General features: G+C 37.2%; 1 protein-coding gene across 4 annotated transcripts in view; it reads left to right on the top strand.

The window, feature by feature from the left end:
• The window catches only part of DYNC2H1 (dynein cytoplasmic 2 heavy chain 1), a 393081-nt gene that overhangs the window by 208287 nt on the left and 157905 nt on the right, over window positions 1-26889 (top strand). For all 4 annotated transcript variants that reach the window (XM_086338264.1, XM_086338263.1, XM_086338267.1 and 1 more), the window contains 5 exons: window positions 631-762; window positions 2116-2188; window positions 16358-16518; window positions 19618-19743; window positions 22249-22359. In XM_086338264.1, the coding sequence (XP_086194390.1) occupies window positions 631-762; window positions 2116-2188; window positions 16358-16518; window positions 19618-19743; window positions 22249-22359 (603 nt within the window). The remainder of the gene's footprint in view (window positions 1-630; window positions 763-2115; window positions 2189-16357; window positions 16519-19617; window positions 19744-22248; window positions 22360-26889) is intronic.

Below are 26889 nucleotides of genomic sequence, written 5' to 3'. Positions count from 1 at the left end.
AGTCCATGCCTTTGATATATGTTTTCCAAATATAGTGGGATTTTTCCCACTCTTTTTTCCCCTCTCTTCTTTCCCCTCCCCACCTTCTTATGTTCGAGGTATTATGCAGAATTTAAAAATGGATCTTCTCATTATATATTTTCAACATTGTTACCCATTTCACAGATGAAGTAGCTAAGGCATAAAATGATATAGTCACTTATGGTCACTTAGAAAATAAAGAGTTGAAGTTGTAACTAGGCATATCTTTACACTCTAAAATGGAACTCTTATTGTGGCAGTGTTTAAAGTTTGTACTTGGTTTTAGTGAAAGTATTCTTTTCTCCACAAGGTGGAGATAGGTACACATGTTTTTACATAGAGAAAAGATTTGTTAATGTACAAGAATTGATGTCGTATTACTTTAGAAATACTTGCTTTTAATTCTGGATTAGGTACATGCACCATACTATTTCTGACTTAGACATGATTGAATAAGCCAACATGAGTTAGAAAACATAATATCTATCAGGAATTTCCACTTACTGTTTTTTAGTATGCATGTGTGTGTATGTATTTAGTATGTATGTTTGTATGTCTGTATTTATATTTGTTTGTTGCTCACTATATATTTTTATTTTTATTTTTTAGATTGCTCTTCCCAGTCTTTATCAGACCCTGTGCTTTGAAGATGTAGCTTTGTGGCGTACCTATTATCATAATTCAATGTGTGAGCAAGAGTTTCCATCTAGTCTTATAAAGAAAGTTTCTTTATTTCAGCAGGTAAATTATCTAAATGCATACAAGTATTAAATGTTTCTCTTGTTGTTCAGAAGCCATTTAAAGGAAAGCTTTGCCCTCAGGTGTCACTTAACCTTGGGGTGTACGTGGGCAAGGGCTCTCTGGTCTTGCCACCCTATCCAGACGGGGAAATCCCAGACAGTGTTTCTGGGCAGTGTGTTTCCCACCAAGCTTTTATTACTCCCCCTGCCTCCGACCCAAGGAGGATCTTGGAATAGAGTATCCGTATAGAAAGTGATTAAGGTATTTATTGTTCAGGTTCTTCACACATTTCCCAGGGTTCTGTCTAACGAAAAAAAAGACATTATGCTAAGGAACAGGGAGCTTGTGTCCCTGTTGGCTAGACCAAACCTTAGCGTTGGAGAGGACAGGGGAGTTGATGCTCCAGGAGATGACCCTTGCGTTTATGTGTGCGCGTATCCTCAGCACTGAGTCATGTCCAACTCTTTGCGGCTCCATGGATGGCAGCCCGCCAGTCTCTTCTGTTTACTGGTTTCTCCAGGCAAGAATACCAGAGTGGGTTGCAATTTCCTTTTCCAGGGGATCTTCCGGACCTGGGATCAAACCCTCATCTCCTACATTTCCTGCATCGGCAGGCGGGTTCTTTATCACTCTGCCCTTTCTCTTCACTATGCTGCTGGTTTTGGTTCTGTCCCCTTTGTTTTCTCCTTTTGAAGTTCTGTTTCATCAGGTGTGTTTAAGAAAAAGAAAAAAAAGAAAGAAAAACTTCATTTGAAAACCTAAGCATCTAGAACTAGACATGATTCAGCATAAAATTGGTGATTTGAAAAATTCAGGAGTTTTCTGTCTCTGCGCTGCCATCACCAGGAATGCCTCAGCTACAGACTCTTATTTTCACTTGTCATTGGGCCCTTTGTTAGCTTCTGAAGACAGCTAGCACTATGACCAGTACATGCTGATGTTTACCTTTGATAATAGATCTGAGGGCTTCCCAGGTGGCTAAGTGATAACGAACCTGCCTGCCAGGCAGAAGATGCGGTTTCGATTCCTGGGTTGGGAAGATCCCTTGGAGAAGGAAATGGCACTCTGGTGTTCTTGCCTGGGAAATCCCATGGACAGAGGAGCCTGGCGGGCTACAATCCAAGAGGCAGCGAGAATTGGACACGACTTAGAGACTAAATAACAGCAATAGATCTGATGGATTTTAGTAATATTTTGGCTATTAAAGAAATGTATTTTTATATACCTATTATGACAGTTATAGGCATAGGAAATATTGTGGTAAGCATTTTTTAAATTAATTAGCATCATTCTTCAATTATAGTTGTTGTGGGAACTTTATTGTTTAAAAATACTCTGCACTTCTATTTTAAGGTTCTTGTGGTACAGACTCTCAGACCAGACAGACTGCAAAGTGCCATGGCCCTATTTGCATGTAAAACTCTGGGTAAGTACACTTCTTTCCTAGACCTAGACCACTGGCCTGAATTATTTTTTTTTAATTAATTTTTATTGGAGTATAGTTGATATACTGTATTGCATTAGTTTCTGCTGTACAATAAAGTGAACCAGTTATACATATATCCACTTTTTAAAAAATTGTTTTCCTTATGATCCTTATGATCCAGCAATCCCACTGCTGGGCATACACACTGAGGAAACCAGAAGGGAAAGAGACACGTGTACCCCAATGTTCATCGCAGCACTGTTTATAATAGCCAGGACATGGAAGCAACGTAGATGCCCATCAGCAGATGAATGGATAAGAAAGCTGTGGTACATATACACAATGGAGTATTACTCAGCCATTAAAAAGAATACATTTGAGTCAGTTCTAATGAGGTGGATGAAACTGGAGCCTATTATACAGAGTGAAGTAAGCCAGAAAGAAAAACACCAATACAGTATACTAATGCATATATATGGAATTTAGAAAGATGGTAACAATAACCCTGTGTACGAGACAGCAAAAGAGACACTGATGTATAGAACAGTCTTATGGACTCTGTGGGAGAGGGAGAGGGTGGGGAGATTTGGGAGAATGGCATTGAAACATGTATAATATCATGTATGAAACAAGTCGCCAGTCCAGGTTCGATGCACGATACTGAATGCTTGGGGCTGGTGCACTGGGACGACCCAGAGGGATGGTATGGGGAGGGAGGAAGGAGGAGGGTTCAGGATGGAGAACACATGTATACCTGTGGCAGATCCATTTCAATATTTACAAAAACTAATACAATATTGTAAAGTTTAAAAATAAAAATAAAATACAACTATATAAATTGATGAACTATAAAAAAAAAAAGATTGTTTTCCTGTGTAGGTCATGGCAGAGTGCTGAGTAGTTTTCCGTTCCCTACAGCAGGTTCTTATTAGTTATGTATTTTCTATGTGTAGTGTGTACATGGGCTTTCCAGGTGACACTAGTGGCAAACGACCCACCTGCCACTGCGGGAGATGCAGGAGACACTGATTTGACCCTTGGTTGGGAAGACCCACTGTAGCAGAAAGTGGCAAGCTACTCCAGTGTTCTTGCCTGGAAATACCTGGTGGATGAGCCTGGTGGACCACAGTCCATGGGGCTGTGGAGAGTCAGACACGACGGGAGCACATGCACAGTGTGTATGTCAGCCCCGGTCTCCCAGTTTACTCCCCTCTTTCCCCCTTTGTAACCATAATTTCTGTTTCTACACCTGTGGCTCTATTTCTGCTCGGTAAATAAGTAGATTTAAGCCATTTTTTTCTTTTTAGATTCCACATATAAGTGATATCATATAGTATTTGTCTTTCTCTGATGTCACTCAGTATGATAATCTCTAAGTTCATCCATGTTGCTGCAAATTGCATTATTTCATTTTTTGATGACTAAGTAATTATATATATATGTATCACCTCTTCTTTATCCATTCTTCTGTTGATCCACATTTAGCTTGCTTTCATGTCCTGGCTGTTGTAAATAGTGCTGCATTGAACACTGGGGTGCATATATCTTTCTGAATTTTTTTTCTGGGCATATGCCCAGCAGTGGGATTATTGGATCATACTGTGGCCCTAGTTCAGTTTTTTAAGGTATCTCCATACTGTTCTCCATAGTGGCTGTATCAATTTACACTCCCACCAAAAGTGTGGGAGGATTACCTGTTCTACACACTCTCTGCAGCATTTATGGTTTGTAGATTTTTTGATAATGGCCATTCTGACTGGTGTGACGTGATGATACCTTATGTAGTTTTGATTTGCATTTCTCTAATATTTAGTGATGCTGAGCATCTTTCATATGATTCTTGGCCATCTGTATGTTTTCTTTGGGGCAGAAGATCCAAATTATTTGTTTTTATTTTACATTTTATTTTATGCTGACCTTAGTTTTGAAAGATTATACACTTTCCTCCTGTATCCTAGTTGTCTTATAACTCTACTTGGCTTAAAGAAATATTTGTTTGTGTTGGATATGGCCATAATTAATTTTGTGTTAAATTTGATGCATAATTGACACCCTATACCTAGCTAGGATGTTTGAACTTTTAAAAATTCTTTTCTTATGGAAACACTTTAGATTTTTAGACATTCATCTATGGTCAGAATTTCAAAGCAGGGCATCAGATGTATGATTTAGATAAAATTAAATATACAGATTCCATGCGTATGTGCTAAGTCACTTCAGTTATATCTGACTCTGTGACCATATGAACCTCTATCCATGGGATTTCCCAAGCAAGAATACTGGAGAGGGTTGTTGTTTCCTTCTCCAGAGGATCTTCCTGACCCAGAGATCAAACCAACATCTCCTGCAGCTCCTGCGTTGGCAGGAGGGTTCTTTACCACTAGCACCACCTTAGAAGTCCCAGAGTCCTAGATAATAAAGCCTTCAAAATGAGTTATTTTTGCTGTAAAACAAAAATAATTTGTATATCTTTAGTTTGTAAACATCTGTGCAATACATATTTGTTAAGCCTTTTAATTAGTTTTAAAGGAAGCATTTAAAGTTATCACTCATTTGAAATAGCATACCATATTAACATTTGTACTAGAAAAGTTTGGAAAAACTATTTCAAAGAGAATATGAAAACAATTTTACTTGAAGCTCAGTAATCCAAGAATAATGGATTTTTGTTATTCTAAACCACACGCGGTTTTAGAATTATGTTGGAAATATGTTGGCACAATTAAAATAGCATGCTGACAATTTTTTCTAGAAACTCTCCATTTATATTTAATATTTCCACATAATATATATGAAATATTATATATAAACTGTGTTTAATCAAAGCTTGTGTATATTTCAATCAAGTAAACCTAACATATGCATGTTTTTCTCTATATTTGAATTTCTCATATAAATAAGCTAGCACAATGTTTTATGAAATTGAAAAATATACTGGGCCTTCCATGCTTAACATTGAAAAACTTCACAGTACCAAATAATCATTCTGTTTTCAATATGCAAAACTATTATATTCACATATATCACAGTATTATTTGAAAAATTATCTCTTAACTCAAAGGATTAATTTTACCCTAGTGAACTCATTCTTTCCTTAAACGTGAATGTTTATAACAATAATAATCATTGTTAATATTTTAATAGCTCTTACTCTATGCCAGGTACTAGTCATAAGTGCTGTGTAATTTAATCTTCACAAAAACCATATGAGAGGCTATTTTTACATCCATTTAAAAATGAGGAAACAAGATCACACAACTAAATGATAGAATTCAAACCCAGCTCCAAAGTCTGTGCTCTTTAAATACTGAAGGACTCAAGATTTATTCTCAGATTAGAGAGATGTTCTTGGCAGATGCTAACATAAAAAAATTTGCCTCAACCTTAGATGAAGTTTTTCCATATGCACCTCCATTTCCACTCTTAGCAGTATCAGTTTTCCAGGGCTGCCCTCAGGACCACAAGCTGGGTGGATTAGAACAACAGACGTGTATGGTGTCATAATTCTGGAAGTTAGAAGTCTGAAATCAAGATTTGGCAAGGCCTTTGAAACCTGTAGAGGAATCCTTCCTTGCCTTTTCCCAGATCCTGGTGGTTTGCTTGCAGTCTTCCGTGTTCTTTGGCGTGTAAGGGTGTATAATTTGAATATTTGTCTTCATTATCACTTGACATTTGCCCTGTGTGTTTCAGAATTCACACAGCTGTCTTCCTATAAGGAAAGCAGTCATATTTAATTGGGAGTTCACCTTAGTCCAGTCTGAATTCGTCTGAAGTTAACTAATTATATCTTCTGAGATCCTGAGATTAGGCCTTCAGCATGTCTCTTTTTGGGGGCTACATTTCAACCCATTATGCTCACTAACCCAGTGTTTAACATAATGGCTATTTTCTGTTTTGGCAAGATGTCCTTTATCCCTGTGGGTGTACTTGCACACATGTTCACACATATGCGCGCACATATTTTTGAGGCTCCATTTAGAATGGTCACTTGTCTGGTTAGTGAAGAATATGTCAAAGTATGTCTATGGATATATTCTTTGCTTTCCTTTTGTTTAGCATGGAGAGAAAATATCCCTATTTATGCATCCCTGTTGAATGTTTATTTGCTAGGTACTTTTTACTCATATCTGATAGAGTGTTTATCCACCTAACTCTTGGTTAGAAAAAGTAGGGGTGGCCTCTGGGCCAGTTGGTTTCATGGACTCTGATAACAGCAGAAGGTTTCCTTCCTTTGCCCTGCCTTGTAGTTTCTCTCTGCACGTCTCTGCTCCTTTCTCTCTCCCTATCTTTGTCTTTTCCTTTTTCTTTCTTTTTTTTTTTCTGTCTCTCTGATTCCTGCTTATGTGTTGCCCTTAATCTCATGGTTCATATATATGCTGAAGGATAAGGCTACTGATTCAGCATGTAGTTTAAAGCTTGTAGTGAAAGAAACTTTCTTTCCCACTTTTACTGTAAAAAACTCTACAGAAGGACTCTGATTTTCTTGCTTGGGTAACATATCCACCTCTGTAGCTAATTCCAACAGTAATATCTGACACAGGATTTTTCCCCCAAAGAAGTCACAGGTAGAGTGGGGCTTACTCAGAAATGAGGGGAAGGGTTGCAGGTATAAAACAGTAGGTACCCATCATAGTCAAATTGCATATGATCTGTTGTAGCTGATTTTCATATTTAAGTAATTTGATAGTTGAGCCATTAATTTGTAAAGTACATTTTGAGAATCTGGCTGCTGTAAGAGTTATAAATCAGTTCTGTTTAGTTCAATTGCTCAGTCGTGTCTGACTCTTTGCGACCCCATGGACTGCAGCACGCCAGGCTTCCCTGTCCATCACCAACTCCCGGAGCTTACTCAAACTCATGTTCATTGAGTTGGTGATGCCATCCAACCATCTCATCCTCTGTCGTCCCCTTCTTCTCCTGCCTTCAGTCTTTCCCAGCATCAGGGTCCTTTCAAATGAGTCAGTTCTTCACATCAGGTGGCCAAAGTATTTAGAGCTTCAGTTTCAGCATCAGTCCTTCCAGTGAATATTCAGGACTGATTTCCTTTAGGATGGACTGGTTGGATCTCCTTGCAGTGCAAGGGACTCTCAAGAGTCTTCTCCAACACCACAGTTCAAAAGTATCAATTCCTCGGTGCTCAGCTCTCTTTATGGTCCAACTCTCACATCCATACATGACTACTGGAAAAACCATAGCTTTGACTAGATGGACCTTTGTTGGCAAAGTAATGTCTCTGCTTTTTAATATGCTGTCTAGGTTGGTCATAGTTTTTCTTCCAAGGAGCAAGCATGTTTTAATTTCATGGCTGCAGTCACCATCGGCAGTGATTTTCGAGCCCAACAAAATAGTCTCTCACTGTTTCCATTGCTTCCCCATCTATTTACCATGAAGTGATGCCTTGATCTTAGTTGTCCTGTCTACTTGCTGCTTTTTTCCTTTCTTTTTAAATGGTTGTCTCCTCTGTATCATTCAAATGTTAACATTTTCAGAGAGGCTTTTCTGGGTCATCTAATCAATACCAGCACATCTACCTGCTTTAATTCTTTACCCACTTCTTAACACTAACTGACATTTTCTTGCTCATTTATATACTTTCTGTCTGTTTGTGTAAGTGAAATACAGGTTTAAGTAAAATGCAATTGCAGAAAGGTTCTCAGTAGACTCTTCTTCCCTTGCCCGTTTAGTCATTGAAAATATCCTCTCTGTGCCCCACTGCACATGACCTTTCTCACTGAATCTGTCATTTGACCCTCTGTCTGTCCTCTGGAGTACTTCTGTATTATACTATGTCATCTCTAGGTTAAATGATATTTAAGTTTTAATGACATGAAGTGAAAAACCTCATAATATTCACATATTCAAATTCTTTGAAAGTTTAATATGCTTCTAAAATTATACTCTATTTCTAAACAAATATATGTACTGGTGTACGGCTGGGTGACTATTTGGTCAAGTGTTTTATTAATGCAGTTTTTATATAAAATGGTGCACTTTATTTCATGAATAAGTTTTAAAAGTTCATACTGCTGGAAAATGACAAGCACTTATCTTTTTAATCAAATTTTAGAGATTTGATTTCAAGTATAATTTCTCGAGCATCATTCATATGGAAAAATTTTTATTAAGTTTTAGCAATGCTCTTTATAATCTATAAACTTTAAAATAGTAACTTATAAAGATGCGCTTATGAAAGTAGTTTTGCTTTGAGGATTTAAGTTAGCAGAGCAATCCTTAAAACTTTCAGGCATTCTGCTTTAATGTAGGGCTTCCCAGCTTCAATATAATCCTACAAACCAAGCCTTGTATACTGGCACAATCTACTGCATTACTTTTTAAAAATAGCAGTTGCCAGATGCAGATATTCTAACTTCTGTAATTCTGATTTAATAACTATTCTGATTACAATATTATGCTGTCTGTATTGAGGTATTAAAGAGATATGTTCACAGATGATGTAAAAGTTTCTTCATCAAAAAGTCTTTTTGGGCCTTGAAACTTTTCCTTATTTTACACTTGTCTACTTCTCTTATTCACTGGCATTAGGAAATGTTTGTTCATTTCTATTGCTATGGTAATAAATTGCCACAAATTAACAGCTTAGAGCAACCCCCATTTGTTATCTCCTAACTGTATAGGTCAGAAGTCTGGTAGGCGCTCCTGGTTTCTCTGATCCGAGTCACACAGGGTTAAATCCAGGTATTGGTCACTTGGACTCTTACTGAGAACTTCTGGGAAGAATCCATTTCCTAACTCATTCAGCTGAATTTGCCCCATGCAGTTGGAGAGCCAAGGTTCTTTCTGTTGTTTGGAGGTTGTAGAAGCCTGTCTCAGTTTTTAGAAGCTTCTTGCGTTCTTTGATTCACTTTGTGCCCCTCCTTCCTTCTTCATAGCCAGCAGTGGAGACTGATTTCTTCTCAGCTTCACCTCTCTGACTGCCCCTCTCCCTCAGCTTCCTGCCCCTCCTTCAGGCTGCATCTCTTTGACTTTAAGCTGGAGAAAGTTTTCTGCTTTCCAAAGCTTAAATGATTAAATTGGCACCCTTGGCTAATCCAGGATAATCTTATTTTAAGATCCATAACCTTAGTTACATCTGCAAAATCCTTTGACAGGAGTACCTAGGTTAGTGTTTGAACAACTGAGGGTAGAATCCTGAATATTTTTGGAATTTTACTGCCACAAAATGTATGACATTTTTTGTTTGTTTCCTGGCTTGAGTATTATTCCATTTCTAAAGATTGTCTTCCTATTTAATTGGTTGATGTGTATTAGGCTAGATAGTGGTTGATGATTTTCCTTCTTTTTATTGATATTTATGTTACATTTTTTAGTTGTCTTTTCTCTCTATTAAAGGAAGAGTAATTTTTTTGTCTTTTAGGGAGAATGAGATGAATGAGAAAGAGTGAATCAGTTATACTTACTACTTATAATAGTTTGATATTGCTGCTTTCTTTACTCTTTACTTACTTTACTCTTTCTTTACCTGTACCTGAAAATTACAGGAGTAATTTCTTTTTTAATATCTTAATATTTTATCTCAGTAAATAAAATACAATGAAGGTTAAAGTGATTTCTTTGACTTACTTTTAGTTCCTTTTTTCTTTTGGAAGAATTTGTATATTTTAACTGTCAAGGTCAAAATATAAGATCCCAATGATTTACAGCTAGTTCTAAACTATGAAAATTCACAATGCAATGAACATTTTTGGCTCTTTACCATTACTGAATAGTTTAGAATGATTGACACTGACAGTTCAAATGCTATCATGAGTCAAAATTAATTGGGTTATTAAAACCCAATTAATAAAACTAAGTTCATATGAAATGCCATGTGGTTTTCATTGGAGTTTTATTGGGTGGAGTGGCTAACATGCAATTCCCAGTAATAAGAGTGTCACCTGTGTTATCTTAAATGGTTAAATATTTCTCATGAGTTTTTCGTCTAATTTAAAATGTTCCAGTTTTTTGACAATTAATTGTATAAAATAAATTAATGCACATATATTTATCTTTAACATTAGAAATAATAATTGCATTTATACTTGGCTCTGGATTCCAAATGGTGAGAAAAACAGATACAATTCCTGCCTTATGGAGTTTAAAGTTGTATTTGTTAAAGAAAGAAATGATAATGAGAACTATTTTCACTTTTTAAAGATAATTTCTATATTTCATGTATTTTCCAAATAAAACACATATTTCAGTCAGTACGGGCATGCGTACATGCGTGCTCTGTCACTTCGGTTGTGTTTGACTCTCCACCACCCTGTGGACTGTAGCCCACTAGGCTCCTCTGTCCATAGGATTCTCCAGGCAAGAAACCTGGCGTGGGTTGCCATGCCCGCCTGCAGAGGATCTTCCTGACCCAGGGTTTGAACTCTTGTCTCTTATGTCTACCTGTATTGGCAGGCAAATTCTTTACGCCTAGTGCCACCTGGGAAGCCCCCTACAGGCATACCTTGTTCTATTGCACTTGGGCTTCCCAGATGGTGCTACTGTTAAAGAACCCACCTGCCAGTGCGGGAGATGTCAGAAACTTGGGTTCAATCCCTGGGTAGGGAAAATCCCCTGAAGGAGGGTGCGGCAGCCCACTCCAGTATTCTTCCCTGGAGCCTGGTGGGCTACAGTCCATAGGGTCACAAAGAGTCAGACGCAACTGAAGCCACTGAGCGTGCATGCATGCAAATACTATAGTTTTTACAAGTTGAAGGTTGTGGCAGTCTTGTGTCAAGCAAGTTTTTTGGCACCATTTTTCAAACAACATTTGTTCCACTTGTGTCTCTGTGTTACATTTTAGTAACTCTCACAATATTTCAAGCTTCATTATTCTTTGGTATAGTAATCTGTGGTCAGTGATTTTTTGCTGTTAGTCTTACAATTATTTTTGAGGTGCCAAATAACTCTCACACGAGCCGTTGAACTTAAGTGATAACTGTCGTGTGTTCTGACTGCTCTGATGCCCGGCTCTCTCCTGATTTTCCCCCTCTCCTCTGGCCTCCCTGTTCCCCGAGACAACAAATTTAAATTAGTTCAGTTAATAACACTAAAACGGCCTCAAGGCAAAGGGTCACACGTCTCTCCTTAAGCTTAGTGAGGAAGTCATGTCCAAAGCTGAGACAGGCTGAAAGCTAGGTTTCTTGTGCCAAATGGTTAGCCAAGTTGTGATTACAGAGGAACAGGTCTTGAAGGAAATTAAAAGTGCTCCTCCAACTCACAGACTTGGAGAACGAACTCATGGTTGCCGGAGGAATGGCTAATTAGGGACTTTGGTGTTGCCATGTGCAGATGCTGTGTATAAGATGAGTCACCAGCAGAGACATACTGTACAGCACGTGCAGCTCTGCCCACTGTCACGTGGCAGACTGGATGGCATAGGGGCTTGGGGGCGAATGATGTGTGTGTGTGTGACTGAGTCCCTTCACTGTTCACTGGAAATTGTCACAGTACGGCTAGTCAGCGATACCCCAATACCAAGGAAGAGGTTTTTAAAAAGTGCTACTCCAGTGGACACGTGGTTGATAAGAAAGTGAGACGGTCTTATTACTGATATGGAGGGAGTTTTAAAGGTCTTTATAGACCAGATCAGCCACAACATTCTCTTAAACTGAAACCTAAACAGGAGAGGGCTTCTCTGGTGGCTCATGAGTCAAGTACCCATCTGCCAGTGCAGGAGACTTGAGTTCAGTCTCTGGGTCGGGAAGGAAATGCAGCCCACTCCAGTATTCCTGTCTGGGAAATCCCAGGGACAGCCTGGCTGACTGTAGTCCGTGGGGTCACAGTGAGTCCCACACAACTTGGTGACTAAACAGCAACAATCTGAAGAGACACCCTAACTCTCTTCAATTCCGTGAAGGCCGAGAGAGATGAGGATGATGCAGGAGAACAGTGTGAAGCTAGCAGAGAACGGTTAATGAACTTTAAGTAAAGAGGCTAACCTTAGAACACAAATGTGCAGAGTACAGCAGCAAATGCTGATTTAGAAACTGCAGTAAATTACCCATCTGGTTGCAGAGTTCCAAAGAACAGCAAGGAGAGAGAAGAAAGTCTTCCTCAATGATCAGTGCTAAGAAATAGAGGAAGACAACAGAATGAGAAAGACCAGAGATCACTTCAAGAAAATTAGACATACCAAAGGAACTTTTCATGCAAAGATGGGCACAATAAAGGACAAAAACTGTATGGCCCTAACAGAAGCAGAAGATATTAAGGAGAGGTGGCAAGAATAAACAGAAGAACTATCCAAAAAAGATCTTGATGACCCAGATAACCACAGTGGTCTGATCAGTCACCTAAAGCCAGACATCCTGGTATGCAAAGTCAAGTGGGCCTTAGGAAGCATCACTATGAACAAAGGTAGTGGAGGTGATAGAATTCCAGCTGAGCTATTTCAAATCCTGGAAGATGATGCTGTGAAAGTGCTGCACTCAATATGCCAGCAAATTTGGAAAACTCCGCAGTGGCCCCAGGACTGGAAAAGGTCAGTTTTCATTCCAACCCCAAAGAAAGGCAATGGCAAAGAATGTTCGAACTACTGCACAATTGCACTCATCTCACACGCTAGTAAAGTAATGCTCAAAATTCTTCAAGTCAGGCTTCAACAGTATGTGAACCGAGAACTTCCAGATATTCAAGCTGGATTTAGAAAAGGCACAGGACCCAGAGATCAGATTGCCAACATCCGTTGGTATAGAAAAAGCAAGATAAATCCAAACATCTACTTTTGCTTTATTGACTATGCTAAAGCCTTTGACTGTGTGGATCACAGCAAACTGTGGAAAATTCTTTAAGAGATAGGGATACAGACCACTTTACCTACCTCCTGAGAAATCTGTATGCAAGTCAAGAAGCAACAGTTAGAACCGGACATGGAACAATGGACTGATACCAAATTGGTGAAAGAGTACATCAAGGCTGTATACTGTCACTCTGCTTGTTGAACTTATATGCAGAGTACATCATGTGAAATGCTGGGCTGGAAGAAGCACAAGCTGGAATCAAGATTGCTGGGAGAAATATCAGTAACCTCACATATGCAGATGACAGCACCCTTATGGCAGAAAGTGAAGAAGAACTGAAGAGACTCTTGAAGAAAGTGAAAGAGGAGAGTGAAAAAGCTGACTTAAAAGTCAGCATTCAAAAGATGGAGATCATGGCATCTGGTCCTATGGCTTCATGGCAAGTAGATGGAGAAATAATGGAAACAGTGGGGGACCATGTTTTCTTGGGCTCCAAAAAACTGCAAATGGTGACTGCAGCCATGAAATTAAAAAAGACTCTTGCTCCTTGGAAAAAAAGCCATGACCAACCTAGACAGCATATTAAAAAGCAGAGACATTACTTTGCCAACAAAGGTCCATCTAGTCAAAGCTGTGGTTTTTCCAGTAGTCATGTATGGATGTGAGAGTTGGGACTATAAAGAAAGCTGAGCACCGAGGAATTGATGCTTTTGAACTGTGGTGTTGGAGAAGACTCTTGAGAGTCCCTTGGACTGCAAGGAGATCCAACCAGTCCATCCTTAAGGAAATCAGTCCTGAATATTCATTGGAAGGACTGATGCTGAAGCTGAAACTCCAATACTTTGGCCACCTGATGCAAAGAACTGACTGATTGGAAAAGACCCTGATACTGGGAAAGACTGAAGGCGGGAGCAGAAGGAGATGGCAGAGGATGAGATGGTTGAATGGCATTACCGAATGAATGGACGTGAGTTTCAGTAAACTCCAGGAGTTGGTGATGGACACGGAAGCCTGGCACGCTGTGGTTCATGGGGTTGCAAAGAGTTGGACACGGCTGAGCGACTGAACTGAACTGACTGAATTCATTTATTTTGGCTGCGTTGGGTCCTCACTGCTGTGTGAGGGCTTTCTCTAGTTGCAGTGAGTGGAGACCGCTCTTCATCGCGGTGCGTGGTTTTGTTGCGGAGCTCTGGCTCCAGGCCCACGGGCCGCAGTAGTTGTGGTGTATGGGCTTAGTTGCCCTGAGGCGTGTGTTATCTTCCCAAACCATGTATTGAACCCCTTTCCCCTGCACTGGCAGGTGGATTCTTATCCACTGTACCATCAAGGAAGTTGCAGAAAGCAACTTGAAATGGATTGAGAGCATCCTAGGATGCTCTCTTCAAGCACTGCTAATTTGTCTTTAAGTAAATTTTCTTTTACTTCACCATTTTTGTAACTTCTGTTATATCACTCTGTGGTATAACACTACTGTTTTTTTTAAATAATTTATTGCTCCCAGGTTTTAAAACTAAAATTAACAGCTAAAATGAAAATTCTTTTGCATATGTCTACATTCATATTCTGAATAATTTTGTAACTTAAGTGTAACTTAAATTTCTGAGTCAAAGTCAGTGTGCATTTTAAAGACTTTTGATGCATTTTATCATATCACGATACACTTGGTTGGCCTAGAGTGCTAATGAGAGTTTATGAATAAGTAAAGGAATATTTGAATAGATAAAAATGCTTATTACATTGCTACAAGTATAAGAATTCTTTTCTGTTAGGAAGTATGAGTGTTACCAATTTAAGTTTAGTTAAAAGCAAAATTCATAAAATACACCTCTAGAAGTAATTGACCCATTTTTAGGGTAAATTTCACCTAGTATGAGGAATATTTATGCCTTTGAGAATCCTTTCTTAATATTATTGGTTGCTGTTGTGAAGACTGGAGGGGAGTAGTTCAGGTGTGAAATTTGTTTTTTCAAGATGGTCATCTAGAAATGCCTGTTTTAGCCCATTTTTGTGGCATCAAATTCGTATTTTAAAGTGATCATTACAGAAGTCCTTAAGAATATCTCTTCTTGCTCTATTTAGGATTTCTGAGGTGCAATATTATCTATTCCTTTCTATAGTAGAAGGTACAAGGAAGCCTTCCTTTCTCTGTACTCATTCTGTTACATTCTAATCCTGTGTTTTTAAACTCTGTGTCATAGTCTCTTTAGCTCAGTTCAGACATGTATATTTTTTATTTTTATTTAAAGTTGGTCATCTTTAGCTTGGTTTTTACTAAATACAGTAATGGAAACGTTAAAATTTTAGCAGAAATCGTATGTGTATGGGACTTTATATTTTTTGAAGAGCTTCAGAATAGAAAAAAGAACAGATGAATTATCTTGAATACAGTTAGTTAGCAACTGGGTGGTCTTTGGGAAGGCATTCAGTTTCCTTGAGTATGCTTAGTATAGAGTAGATGATGAATAAATGGGATCTGTTTTTATTTTGTATCGTATTTTACCTCCAAATGACCTATGAATTGTTATATCCCTGTTTTACAATTGAGGAAATCAAGGCATAATACATTTTAGTGATTTGCATAGCGTCTCTTAGCTAATGAGCATAAACTGAAATCTATATGTTTCTGTCTCCAGACTAAGCAACTTTTTCTTCCCTCTTAATGCATGGACATAAAAAATAATTTTTTTTATCCTTTATCATGACAGTGATATTGTTTACCAGATCTTGTGGAAATCTGATTCCCCAAATCTGTGGCACAGAGTAGGCACTCAGTTATCATATAAATGAATGAAAACCTGTATGGAAAGATTGTTGGGTTCAGTCTTCTCTTATAGGGAGAGAATTATATATTAACACAATGCTGATTGTGTGCTTCTTCATCTGTTGAATGTGGTAATTAGAGTTCCTACTCCTTAGCATCGTTATTCGGAGAAGGCAATGGCACCCCACTCTAGTACTCTTGCCTGGAAAATCCCATGGATGGAGGAGCTTGGTGGGCTGCTGTCCATGGGGTCTCTAAGGGTCGGACACGACTGAGCGACTTTGCTTTCAACTTTTTACTTTCATGCATTGGAGAAGGAAATGGCAACCCACTCCAGTGTTCTTGCCTGGAGAATCCCAGGAACGGGGGAGCCTGGTGGGCTACTGTCTGTGGGGTCGCACAGAGTTGGACATGACTGAATTGACTTAGCAGCAGCAGCAGCATTGTTATTAGGATTAGATGATATCATAGATATTGAGCATTGAGATAAATGCCTGACACTTTAAGCATTCAGTAAATGTTCTTACTAGTCCGTGAATGATTTTAGAGTAAAAAAACTTTAATATGTATGGGATTGTAGTTCACCTAGTTATTCTGTTTCATGTAATTAGTCTTAATAGACTTCTTGTGGTTCACAGTGCTTTTTTTTTTTAATGCATTTAATATATCTTTTAGGACTAAAAGAGCTGTCCCCACCTCCTCTAAATCTCAAACGTTTGTACAAAGAGACGCTAGAAATTGAACCCATCTTGATAATCATTTCCCCGGGTGCTGATCCTTCTCAGGAACTCCAAGAGCTTGCAAATGCTGAGAGAAGTGGGGAGTGTTATCACCAGGTCAGTGCACATTACTCTGCTGTTTCTGTTCCAGCTATTGATCTTCCTGCTGTGTGTGTGTGTGTGTGTGTCTTTGTGTGTGCTTTCAGTGGATCAGTTGTGTCCTCCTCTTTGTGGCTACAAACCCCATGGACTGTAGCCTGCCAGGCTCCTCTGTCCATGGAATTTTCCAGACAAGAATACTGGAATACTTGACTGTATTAGTAAAACAGTTTTTTGTTTATATGGTAGGGCAACTAATGTCCCTGAAAACTGTCCACATTCTGATCTCCAGAACCCATGAATTTGTTATTTTATATGGAAGAAAGAACTTTGCAAATACAATTAAGTTAAGCATTTTGAGATGGAGAGGTTATCTGAGATTATTCGGTTGAGCCTAATATAATCATAAAGGTGCTTTTAAGGAGGTAGAAGAGGCAGAATGAAGGTGGAAGAGGCAGATGTGATGAGGCATAGGTCAAAGAGGTGAGGAGATGCTATGCTGCTGGCTTTGAAGATGGTAGAAGGGGCCACAAGCAAAGCAATGTAGAAGGTAGAAAAGATAACAGGAGTCTCTTCTACAGCCCCTAGAAAGAACAGCTCTGTAGTATCACCTTAGAGCAATAGATTAGTGGGATTCTGAACTCCACAAGTCCGATAAGATAATAAACTTGCCTAATATAATGTCTTTTTGTCCTGAGCTAAATTTCTGAGTTTTAGTTTATTCAGATTAGCACCTTTTTTCAGTTCAGTTTGCATACATATTTTAAAGTGTATTAATTTACCCTCAATTTTTGACATCAAAATATAAATCTTTTTCATTGGGAAAATAATTAATAATGATTAACAAAGCAAACTACTTTAAAAGAAACCAAAAATTGAAAAGAGAGAATGTTATGAGAAATGTTAAGTAGAAAATAGCAAAATAGCAGAGAGTTTGGCTTAGTTGCACTTAGGCGTTGCACTAACTCTAGGGAGTTTCCTTCAATCCTGGTTATAGTGTGTTCATACATCAGGACAGCATTGAGTTGTCAGTGAGATGTCTTGGGGAAAGGGAGCTCTGTTCTACAGGCTGTATCTCTTAGCTCTGAGTTTGGCACTTACACTCATTGTAAGTTTAACTATGTAAATTTCTAGAGTTTTGTGTTGCACAATTTTTTAATACTGTAAAACCTTTAAATACAGATATAGATATTCATAAATCTGTTACTTTAGAAGTTTTGTTCTTATGCTGAATATATATGCTAATAATAATAATATATTGTTAATGTAAAAAACAATTTTTATTTCAAGAAACTCTGATGTGTCTTACTTTTTTATGTAAGGGGGTTACATAACCCTCTTTTTATGTATGGGGGTTAACCATCTTCCTGACACTTTCTTGTTGTGCTTTTTAAATGTTTTTTCTTATAGTAAATGATTTTTCTTCTAAGATTTCATGAACCTTTAAGCTGTTCTCACACAGTTTATGCCTTATAGAAAATTTTGAGTTCCTGTTTTTAGCTATCATTTCAGTTCGGCAAACATTTTTTTTTTTTTTCCCTCTGATTTTCTTGTACATGCCTTCCATTTTGGGATTTTTGTATTTTAATAATGGCAAACTAATATGTGCCTCGAAATATTTCAACCAGTGTTTGTTTTATCCCTTCTTTTTGCTTAGCTCTGGGTTAGATCTTGAAAATTAAAAAGAAATATATATTAGTATTTATTACATGGTTTGTTACCTGCTTAAGACACATGGTTCCCACTAAGACTTTATAGTCTAATTGAGAAACAAAATCAATACTTATGAAAGTCATCTAAGAAACAATGAAAGGCTGTCTTGTATTCTTTATGAAAAGAAAAATCCCCGTGGTTTGAAGTAATCTGTGACAATTCTCTTCAAAGTGGTTTGACCACGTACTCAATAAAATATTTGAGCTAGGGCTCTCAATACATGTGTATCTGTCATATATACAAAGACAGACACAGCTGTACTGATACATAAATACTACATAAATTATCCGTAAAAAAACATATCGAGGAGTTTAAACGTGTAATCATTTAGATTCTTGACTAAAACTTTTTATAGAATCTTAGACTTAGTGCTAGTCGCTCAGTTGTGTCCACCTCTGTGACCCCATGCACTGGAGCAGCCAGGCCCCTCTGTCCATGGATTTTCCAGGCAAGGATGCTGGCGTGGGTTGCCCTTTCCTCCTCCAGGGGCCTTCCCGACCCAGGGATGAACCCGGGCCTTGTGCACTGCAGGCAGGTTCTTTACTGCCTGAGCCGCCAGGTGGTCACCTGTCCATTCAGATACAGACGTCTTACACGCTGAAGCCATTTTCTGGGGTCTTTGGCTTCTGCTTGGAAGTTTCTGTTTTATAACGTGATCTGTCATACTGCGTCAGTATACTATGTGCAGATAGACGATAGGGATCAGAAGTGCTGGAGTGGAAGTCCAGTGAGATCAGGTTCGCCTTTCCCCTTCCTCTCCCCTCTCCTCTTTTTCTCCCCACTCCCTCTCATGTTCTCTCTCTCCCCCCTCTTTTTGCCTCCTCTCTCTAAAAATGAATAGAAAAACAGAGGGTTAAGTGTAGGGTCTTGAGACCCAACAACATATTAGGATTTTCTAGATGATGAAGGGCTTGGAAAATCACACAGTTCAATAGACCAAGTAGCTTGAGAGCCAGATATATGCAACGTTAGAGAAAGTTTTTTTAAAAGAAAATAAATTCAAAGAAGTGGTATTGTTAATGTTTAATCCCTCAAGCAGTTCAAGAACAGTCATAAAAAATTATTTATTTTTAAAGGCCCATGTTTCAGAGTAAGAAGTGCAGGAAATAGTGAGATGAGGAACAAAAACACTGTTGAATAATTCTTTATTCTGTAACTTGAAAACTTGTAATGATAATATCTCTACTAAACAGAAGAATATTATAAATCTGCCATTGATGTAAGGACAAAAGCAAGACAATTGTAAACAGCAACAGAGTCCGATATTTCTTAGTAAAAATTTAGAAGCCTTATTACAGTACTTGAGTTAGTTCAGTAGGTATGGCAGGATAATTGAAAGTCTTATGTGACAACATGTTATCAGAATTTTTTTTTTTAGTTTTTTAATTTGTTTTTGTTTTGCAGATTGCCATGGGTCAAGGTCAAGCTGATTTAGCGGTTCAAATGCTGAAAGAATGTGCCCGCAGTGGAGACTGGCTCTGTTTGAAGAACTTACATCTTGTGGTATCTTGGCTGCCAGTTCTGGAAAAGGTAGATTCAGATCAATGTGGCACAGATAATATCTCACATACTAAATTCAGTAGTCTCCAAGGAACAACAGGATTAAGATATGTTGTGCATTATTTATGATGTTTTTGAAGAATTAGTATTTGATGGGGAATCATTTAAAATCTATATTTTCTTTAATATATGTACATTTGTACAAACCAAAATGGATTTTTTAGTAAGAAATCTATAAAAGTCTCCTTTTTAAAAGGCATTTAGGGAGAGTCAAAAAATTAATCAGGACTGAAGGGGGGCTTAGAGAAGTCTTTCAGATGAAAATTAGGGAAATGCTTTAAAGAACTGTAGAAGACTGTTTTTAATATTAAATTCTCTTTATGCTTTTGTTTTGTTGTGTCTGTATAGGGAGAAAAGATATAGAAGAGTAAGAGGGAACTGCAGAACTTCCTTGCTGCCGAGGAAGCTGGGGTGTAAACTGAAGCAGTTTGCATTTTATTTAATAAATATTTATTTAATATTATTTTTTGATATTAATTTTTAATATTTATGTAACTAAATAAACATTTTATTTAACTAAGCAGTTCATTTTATTTAACTAAAATGGCCCCAGCATGAAAATAACCTTAAGACAGAACAAATTGATGGATCGCTTTTAAATGTAAACCTGGAATTAAGTCTAGGACTTTTTAAAGAAAGATGAATATGGTCTTGGGTAGTTAGAGATGACTCCTAAGACAAGATGTTTCTTGATGGCCATATGGGATTTAGCTGAATGTAGGGGGAGAAAGTTTGTGGTTGATTCTAGTAGCACAAGTAGAAACATAACAGCAAGAGTGTGGCTTCCTAGTACAAAGAATGGAGATGTCCTTAACTGTACTGAAAGGCCAGGCAGAGTGCTGTGGGGCAATAGTTAGATGGCTAGGAAGGGGCGAGGTTATGGAATACCCTGGAAATACGGCACAAGTGTTTAGAATTTTTGTCCTAGAACACAGAATCAAAGGAGCTTGTTAGCAGGGGAGTTAATAATTAATTAATTGATCAATTAATCTGGCAGGAGGAATAGAGCCAAGCAGAACAGAGTGGGAGGCTGTAGCCTAGTTATAATGTTGAAAATTTGTATAATGTGTTGAAAATAAATGGGCAACTATATAAAATAGGTAGTTAAAAGCTACCTAAATTATGTAAAATGTGTATTTCGATAAAATAGGTAGTTAAATAGGTAGATTAAATAAATCTTTGATGAATGAGTTAATGATTGAGTGCATGAAGTGATAGACCGTGATGACTCATTATTTATAGTCAAAGGAAGGTATGTATAAATATTCAAGTAATTCCTACAGGTTTCTGTAACACTAATGTATAAAATACAGAATTCATGTGTGATGAATGATATATGTTTTAAAAGATATAAGGAAGACTTGTGAATACTTGAATCCTGCTTTCTGTTCCAAATAATAGATTGATAGCTATTAATCTATGTAAAATACAACTGCAGTTATAATTTTGGAAGCAAATCAATTAAGATTCCAATTAAGGAACTTTTTTTATTCTGCAGACAAGTAAAAAAACTGGAGTATAGTTGATTTACAATGTGGTGCTAATTTATTTTTAAAACTTTATTTTTAATTGAAGGATAATTGCTTTACAGTATTGCATTGGTTTTTATCCACATGTGCTAATTTCTGCTGTACAGCAGAGTGAGTCAGTTGTACATGCATACATTCCATTATGGTTTATCCCGGGAGATTAGATACAGTTCCCTGTGCTATATGGTAGGCCCTTGTTATTTATCCATTCTAAATACAGTAGTTTGCATCCACTGGCCCCAAAGTCCCCATCCGTCTCTCTCTTTCTCCCTTCCCCCTTGGCAACCACAGGTCTGATTCTTTGTCTGTGAGTTTGTTTCTGGTTTTGTTTTGTTTTTCATTTATTTTTAATTGGAGAGTAATTGTTCTACAATATTGTTGTTGGCTTCTGCCATACAACAACATGAATCAGGCACAAGTCCACATAAGTCCCCTCCCCCTGAACCTCTCCCCACACCCGTGACCCGTCCCACCCCTCTTGATTGTTACAGAGTACTAGATTGAGCTCCCTGTGTATGCAGCAGCTTCCCACTAGCCGGCTGTTTTACACGTGGTAGGAGGAGCCTGGTGGGCTGCAGTCCATGGGGTCGCTAGGAGTCAGACACGACTGAGCGACTTCTCTTTGACTTTTCACTTTCATGCATTGGAGAAGGAAATGGCAACCCACTCCAGTGTTCTTGCCTGGAGAATCCCAGGGACAGTGGAGCCTGGTGGGCTTCCGTCTATGGGGTCGCACAGAGTCGGACACGACTGAAGTGACTTAACAGCAGCAGCGGCAGTAACAGACAAGATAAAAATTTAAAGGGAATATACTCAGAACATTAAGAAACATATCAGAATGTCACAGAAAGATTTAGTTAAGATACTTATTAATAGTATATTTATTTATAAAATGGAAATTTTGTGTGTATTTAAGTAGAATTTTATTCTTGTTTTTTAAAACAAGGAATTGAATACTCTTCAACCTAAAGATACCTTTCGTCTTTGGCTCACTGCGGAAGTTCATCCCAGCTTTACTCCAATTTTATTACAGTCCAGTTTGAAGATAACATACGAGGTATGAAGATTTAAAATTTGAGCCACTAGTTGTGTAAGTGCAGTAACCTTTGCAAGTCTTCTAAAGTCCTATAGACAACTGTCTACTATACAAAACATTCAAAAACTTCTAATACAACATTTAAAAATGCATTTACATCTTTCTTTTAAATATTATTTAATGTTGTGTTTTTTGTTGTAGTAAAAGACATAAAGTTTACTGTCTTAACCATTTACAAGTGTACAGTTCAGTAGTGTTAACCATATGTACCTTGTCTCTAGAATTTTTTCATCTCACAAAACTGACCCTGTATCTCCTGAAGAGCAACTCCCTGTTTGCTCCTGCTCCACCCTCGCAGCCACCAACCGTTCTGTTTCTGTTTCTATGAGTTTGACTACTTTAGATAACTCACGTAGGTGGAACCATGCAGTATTTATCTTGTAACTGGCTTATTTTACTTGGCGTAGTGTCTTCAAGATTCATCCATGTTGTAGCATATGACAGGCTTTCCTTCTCATTTAAGGCTGAATAATATCCCGTTGTATGTGTGTACTACATTTTCTTAGCCATTCATCCACAAACATTTAGATACCCAGAAGTGGGGTTTCTGGATCATATGGTAATCCTGTTTTTAATTTTTTGAGGGACATCCATACTGTTTCCTTGTGGTGTGCCATTTAACATTCCCACCAAGAGCACGTAATTTCTCTGCATCCTTACCAACATTTGTTATTTGCTGTTTTTATGTTTTTATTGGGGCCATCCTAATATTGTGAGGTAATAACTCACTATGGTTTTGATTTATATTTCTATGCAATTTAATGCTATTGAACATCTTTGTATATGCTTGTTAGCTATTTGTATATCTGCTTTGGAGAAATGTCTAGTCAATTCTTTGCCCGTCTTTAATTGGATTTTTTTTTATTGTTGTTTTACGAGTTTCTTAGGTTTTCTGCATATTAAACCCTTATCGCTTATACAGCTTAAAAATATTTTCTTTCATTCCATAGGGCTTCCTTTTGATTGTGTTATTTTCTTTGCTGCATAGATATTTTTAAGTTTGATATAGTCCCATTTGTCTGTTTTTGCTTTTGTTACCTGTGCTTTTCATGGCACATCCCAGAAAAAGTCATTGCCAAATCCAGTGTTATGAAGCCTTTTCTCTATGTTTTCTTATAGAAATTTTAGGTTTAGGTCTTAGGTTTAGGTGTTAAATCTATTTTGAGTTAATTTTTGTATTTGATGTAAAGGGTCCAACTTCATTCTTTTGTACTTGGGTATCTATTTTTCATATCATTTGCTTTTTGAAAAATATATAAGTTGGATTTTCAGTCTTTGTCTCCTTCTGTTTTTTCTTGCTTCCTTCCTTCCATCCATCCATCCTTCTAACATGTTTTGACAGATCCCCCCCAAACATGATATATCCAAAATTATATGTGTTAGTAATGGTATGATGTAACTGGTAAAAATAATAAATAAAATAATAAACTGAATTAAAACTTAAAAAAAAACTGGTTTGAAACGTTCTACTTGCATCTTCTCTCAATTTGTAGAATATAATCTCTTTTCAAGTGAAAATGTCTTGTTAGTATTTATAACTACTTGCTATTTTATATCACTACTTCTGTTTTTCACCTGAAGGCATTCAGTCTCATGTAGGGAGGAAAAAGGCTAAGAATCCAGAGAATGCAAAAATGATTTCATACTTGAAAATGTTAATTGAATGAATGTCAATTATAATGTCTGATAAGAAACAATGATTTCTACTGAACTATATTGAAGAACTGTATTGTGCAAGCCATAAAGGCAAGGGCTATGTTTTTCTTGCCTTTTTTTTTTTTTTTAAACTTATATAACACCTGTCATGTAGGAAGAATGCAGTAATATTTCAGTAAATGAAGAGTTAATGTATCAGGTCTTCCCAGATGGCGCTAGTGGTAAAGAACCTGCCTGCCAATGCAGGAGACTCAAGTCATGGGTTCAACCCCTGGGTCAGGAAGATTTCCTGGAGGAGGGCATGGCAATCCATATCAATATTCTTGCCTGGAGAATCCCATGGACAGAGGAGCCTGGCAGACTACAGTCCATAGGGTCAAACAGAGATGGACATGAGTGAAGCTGCCTAGCATGCATGCATGCAGTATATCAGAGGTCCCTTTTAACTTACTGTACAGCCTCTTTCAGTATCCTTTTTTATTTTATGAAGATTTTCAGTTTCATTTAAATTATTGGTGAATTTTTTTTGTATTTCTTAAATCAGTATAAAAGATTTTAATTATTCACAGAAATAGTATAGTTCACTGTGTTCAAAATTATTACTGTATATGTGCATATATGTGTACACATATATTATTGTATTTAAAAATTGCTAAATATTCATTTTATTATCTTTAATCTTTTTGATGAGTTGTTTTAAAATTTATTACAAATAATCAATGTCATACTTACTGATTTACTTTTTCTTATTATTTTCTAATCACTGAATTTCCTGCTTTTTTTTCCTTATATTTTCCTTAGATTTGTATTGGCTTCTGTTATTTCTAATTTCTTATGTGGAATGCTTAATTTATTTATATTAACTTGAAATAATTTCAGTTATTTTAAGCCTGTGAATTTTCAGTTGAGTATATATTTTAATTTATCTTATAATTTGCCATACTGGTGTTTTGTTTAGTTGCTCAGTCGTGTCCGACTCTTTGTGACCCTATGGACTTAACTTTGCCCTATGGAGCCCACCAGGCTCCTCTGTCCATGGAATTCTCCAAGCAAGAATACTGGAGTGGGTTGCCATTTACATTTTGTCAGTTTTCTGATAGTTTTTATTTGTGTATGATTTTCTCTGAAATTGTATATGGTTTATTCATTTTGCATAATCTTTAGTATAGGGCTTTAAAAACCGTAAGTGATTGTTCAGTTCCCTTAGTGCTCAGGAAATATGGTCTATTCTATGAGAATTTTTAGAAACTGTTTCATAAACAAAACATTTTCATTTTAAAAGTGTACATTTGAAAATGTACTTAGTAAAAATACTTGGGTATTTTTTTCTTTTAATTTAAAGTTTTTATTTAAGAAAAAAATGCAGTGAAAATTTACTTTTAAAACAAGCTAATTTTTGAAATGGGTTTATTTTGTTCTTTTTCCAAGAATTCATAATTTTTCTTCTTTCATTTTTATAATTTAACAATATAGTATAAATGGATTCTGGACATGTGGACAAGTGTTTTTTGAGTAGTATTTGTCTAATGTACAATTTCAGTTCCTGGGTTTCAGTTTGTGTTATAAACCTAGCAAGGTCAGGTAATAAGCACTTAGTAAAGTGGACTAATATTCAAGGAAGATTAGTTGATATTGTAAAGAGTAATTTGAAATCCTCCTGGAATTTTAAATAGTACTGGAGAGAAAGAACTGACATATTGAACTATAAAACTCCTGCCTTTTAATAATCAGTATCATATTTGTAATGTAAATGAATGTTTCAGTAAAATACTTTAGTAGTCATATAAAACTTATTTGGTTATTTTGAATATTGCTGGTTATGTCAGTCAGTTCAGTTGCTCAGTCATGTCTGACTTTGCGACCCCATGGACTGCAGCATGCCAGGCTTCCCTGTCCATCACCAACTCCAGGAGCTTGCACAGACTCATGTCCATCAAGTTGATGATGCCATCCAACCATCTGTTTTCCAATGAGTTAGCACTTCGGATCAGGTGGCCAAAGTATTGGAATTCCAGCTTCAGCATCAGTCTTTCCAATGAATAGTCAGGACTGTTTCCTTTAGGATGGACTGGTTAGATCTCCTTGCAGTCCAAGGGACTCTCAAGAGTCTTCTTCAACAGCACAGTTCAAAAGCATTAATTCTTTGGTGCTCAGTTTTCTTTTATGGCCCAACTCTCTCATCCATACATGACCACTGGAAAAACCATAGCTTTGTTTTTTTTTTTCAATAAGAACCATAGACAGACCTTTGTTGGCAAAGAAATGTCTCTGCTTTTTAATATGTCTAGACTGGTCATAGGTTTTCTTCCAAGGAGCAAGCATCTTTTAATTTCATGGCTGCAGTCACCATCTGCAGTGATTTTGGAGCCCAAGAAAATAAAGTCTGTCATGGTTTCCATTGTTTCCCCATCTATTTGCCACAAAGTGATGGGACCAGATGCCATGATCTTAGTTTTTTGAATGTTGAGTTTTAAGCCAACGTTTTCTCTCTCCTCTTTCACGTTCATCAAGAGGCTCTTTAGTTCCTCTTCACTTTCTGCCATAAGGGTGGTGTCATCCGCATATCTGAGGTTGTTGATGTTTCTCCTATCAATCTTGATTCCACTTGTGCTTCATCCAGCCTGGCATTTTGCATGATGTACTCTGCATATAAATTAAATAAGCAGAGTGACAGTATTTGGAACCAATTTGGTTATGTAGGTTTTTTTAATTTAAAAATTATGTGGGAATTTTGAGATGGGCTATTAGGTGTAAGGATTTTAAAACTTGTATTTATACATTTTGAAGTTAACATTAAAATAGTTATTAAATTAAAATAGTTTATTAATCTTGGTA

The sequence above is a fragment of the Bos grunniens genome, chromosome 15, assembly GCF_055505025.1.
Source record: "Bos grunniens cultivar Pamir isolate PY7600 chromosome 15, Bosgru_T2T1.0, whole genome shotgun sequence".
NCBI classification, from domain to species: domain Eukaryota; kingdom Metazoa; phylum Chordata; class Mammalia; order Artiodactyla; family Bovidae; genus Bos; species Bos grunniens.
This window is presented reverse-complemented; position numbering and strand designations above follow the sequence as displayed.